At 41.0% G+C, this 3,833-nt stretch overlaps 1 protein-coding gene across 1 annotated transcript in view; it reads left to right on the top strand.

Moving 5' to 3' along the window:
* Positions 1-3,833, top strand: part of psmd6 (proteasome 26S subunit, non-ATPase 6) — a 16,509-nt gene that overhangs the window by 2,388 nt on the left and 10,288 nt on the right. Inside the window, 3 exon segments of the mRNA XM_016551370.1 lie at positions 956-1,161; positions 1,858-2,003; positions 2,087-2,280. Coding sequence (XP_016406856.1) covers positions 956-1,161; positions 1,858-2,003; positions 2,087-2,280 — 546 coding nt within the window.

Here is a 3,833-nt window from a genome sequence, read left to right as displayed (position 1 = left end):
GCTCGCGATTATGGTAAGGGGCGTTACATTTCCGACGAGTGCTTGTGGTGTTCGGCCAATCAGAATGCACTGGGTCAGCTGGCCAATCAGAGCGGACTGCGCTTGTCAAAGGAGGGGGCTTTGTTGAAAATGACGTGTTTGAGAGAGGCAGGGCATAGAGGACCTACAATAATGTTCAGTATTTGAAAAATAATGTGTTTTTGAACATTAAAGCATGTCAACATATTCTGTTACACCAAATACACAAAATAATGATCTTTAAAATAGCATCATATGACCCCTTTAACTCAAGTCCGAGTCAAGTCTCAAGTCATGAGTTTCAAGTCAAAGTCAAGTCTTTTATGAATATTTGTCAAGCAAGTCTCGACTCTCGAGTCATAAAATTTGCGACTTAAGTCTGACTCGACTCGAGTAAAGTCATGTGACTCGAGTCCCCCACCTCTGATTATTAGTTTTCTTAATTTCTGTATTATAACACAGGGTGAACCGGGCCCCTTGCCACACTGTTTGCACTTTTTTTAGGTTCGTTTTTGAAAGTAATTTTCTCTATTGACACAAACCGTAGAGTCTAGATTACAAAAAAAGGCTAATTTTAATCAATATATTTTTGTGCACAATGTTGGCCATGTGTGAAGGCAATAATCTTCAATAGCAGTATATAGTCACACTATGTGGGGTAAGTAGTCACAATGGGACCTGCTATTAAATCATTATATTGGTCAACAAACACTATTATTGTATGTATTTATAACTTATGGGACAACTTGCCCCAACAAGCATGTGCCTACAATGGAGTTGTGTAATCACTCATCCATCATGTATGTACATGTCATTACCTAGATCACTGTTTCTCTCATATAGAAATATTTTGGATGTACTTCCTTGCATACTTAGAATTCAGTTTATTATTTAAGTGAAGCACCTCAAATGTGCATGTCATGATTGTGTTTTGTAGATATGGCCCCGTACTATGAAGCCCTGTGTAAAGAGCTGAAATGGCAGGTGGACACGGATCTGTTGAGTAAGATGAAGAAAGCAAATGAGGATGAACTGAAAAGGCTGGATGATGTTTTGGAAGATGCTGAGAAGAACCAGGGAGAGAGTGAGATCAGAGATGCCATGATGGCCAAAGCTGAATATCTCATACGCATCGGTGACAAGGTGCAGATTCAAACAGTACATGCTCAGTCATGCTAAATAATAAATGATGTGTTGATTAAAAAAAATTTTTTGAAAGAATTCTCTTATGCTCACAAAGACTGCATTTATGTGTCACTGTAAAATTACAATAAAACTGTAATATTGTGAAATGTTTTTACATTTGAAAATAACCATTATCTATTTTAATATATTTTGAAGTCAATTTTATTCCTGTGATGGCAAAGCTGAATTTTCAGCAGTCATTACTCCATTTGTCAGTGTCACATGATCCTGCAGAAATTATTCTAATATGCTGATTTGCTGCTTTATTATTATTATTATTAATAATGATGTAAACAGTTAATATTTATAATGTTTAATATTTTTGTGGAAACTGTGATACAGGATTTTTTCCAGTATTCTTTGATAGAAAGTTCAAAAGAACATAATTTTTTGAAAGAAATCTTTTGTAAAACGATTAATGCTTTTAATGTCACTTTCGATTAATTTAATGCATCCTGAGTGAAAGTGTCAATTTCTTTAAACACCAAAAAAATCTTACTGATTTCAAACTTTTGAATGGTGATATAGTTTGGTTACATTCTACATATGTTACATCTATATATTGGATTTTTTTGCTTTTTATCTGTTCAGCTTCTAACATGTATATTTCATCCTTTTTTCCACACTGATAATATTTTTCTGTCTTTCATTTAGGAAGGGGCCTTGACTGCCTTCAGGAAGACGTATGACAAGACTGTTGCTCTTGGTCATCGCTTAGATATTGTTTTTTACTTGCTGAGGATTGGTCTGTTTTATATGGACAATGACCTCATCACCCGCAACACTGAGAAAGCCAAAAGGTACAGTATAGAGTGCAGACTTACTTAAATGCATCTCACCCTGAAATGTTGGCCTGACACTTGAACTCTGCATGTATGAACAGTTTGATTGAAGAAGGTGGTGACTGGGACCGGAGGAATCGCCTGAAGGTGTATCAGGGCCTCTACTGCGTGGCCATTCGGGATTTCAAGCAGGCAGCGGAGCTCTTTCTGGATACTGTCTCCACTTTCACCTCGTATGAGCTTATGGACTACAAGACATTCGTCACATACACCTAGAAAAAAAAATGTATGTATAGTTTAATACAAAGGACCGAAAACCAATCACAAATGGTACTTTCTTCGTTTAAAAACATGAGATACAGTGGGATGGGGAAAAACCGCCATAACGTCTTTAGACATGTTTTTTAAAAGTTGAACTTGCATTAATTTTACATGGCTTTCTAAACATGCCGCTCTCTGCGAGACACGAGTGCAACGGTGATAGATGTCCCTCTAGAAAATGTGATAAATATGCGTTCTGTGTCTGCGGCTTGGTTTCAGTTTTGACGTAAACAACATCTTCTCCACACTGATGCTCTCGTTTTCCACAATATATTGAATGAACAACGTAGCAGCGCCGCATCTAGTGGGTTCAACTGGACAAGCTAACAAAAGCATTAAAATGCAATCAATGACACATACATCGTCATCGCACCTCGTGCCCCACTGATAAGGCTGCCTGACGACTGACGCAGACCTTAAATTTGAATGCAACGTTTTTGCATTCGAATGTGGATTTTTTTTATGTTATTTGCCAAATATTCGAAATTCGAAAAAAAAATTCACAGCCCTATCGCTGAGTGCAAGAATACAAGCTACTGCATCAGCGGACATGCATGTATCCACACACATGAAAACAGGTCAGAATAGAACAAATACCTCCCAAACAAGCAGATCTATCACCGAGTCATATGTACCGCTGCTGCCCCAAAGAGCCATGTGAACCGCATGTATTACTATCCATGCGTGCCTGGGCTACCATGCTGTGGTTTTGCGGACTTACAATGGCCACTGTGTGTGCATGTCCGTTAAGTCCACAAGACAGTAGGGTGTCCCATTCGTCATTTTAGCTTTCAGAAGGGTGTTCACAAACACCCCCTTTGTGGCCGCTGTGTGCCCTCGATGTGCACTTCTGCCGAGGCCACACTGAGGCAGCGATTCACTCCTGGAGAGGGCCACTGTCCTGAAGAGTTCAGCTCCAACCCTAATTAAACACTCCTGAACCAGCTAATCATGGCATACTAGGCATACTAGAAACTTACAAGCAGGTGTGTTGAGGCAAGGTGGAGTTCAACTCTGCAGACAGTGGCCCTCCAAGACCGAGCTTGGAGACCCCTGGCATAGTGTGTCGTGGCCTATACAGGTTTGGAAGAAGAAGATGAGTACACTAGAGTTTGTTTCTGGTCTCTGTAGAACTGTAACAATAGAACTGTGTGTGTTTGTGTCCCTCAGGTGCGTTAGAGCAGACGTGTCAGCGTCATACCCGCTTGTTAGACATCCACGTGGAGCAGCTGCAGTGTAATGAGCAGCGTTTCCACCAGCTCGTATCCACTTCCTACGACGGTAAGCTCATCTGGAAAGTGCGTGACTACTGCCACCGGAAAGAGGCCGGCACCCCGCTCAACTCGACCCCCTTCTACACCAGTCGTAGTGGCTACAAGCTCAGTGTGCGGGCTTACCTCGGCGGGGACAGCTCAGGGAGAGGCACTCACCTGTCGCTCTACATCACGATAATGCGCGGAGACTTCGACTCGCTCTTATCGTGGCCTTTCAGACAGAACATAACGTTAACACTGCTGGACCAAAGCG

Source organism: Sinocyclocheilus rhinocerous, unplaced genomic scaffold, assembly GCF_001515625.1.
Source record: "Sinocyclocheilus rhinocerous isolate Xijiao unplaced genomic scaffold, SAMN03320098_v1.1 scaffold14, whole genome shotgun sequence".
NCBI lineage: Eukaryota > Metazoa > Chordata > Actinopteri > Cypriniformes > Cyprinidae > Sinocyclocheilus > Sinocyclocheilus rhinocerous.
This window is presented reverse-complemented; position numbering and strand designations above follow the sequence as displayed.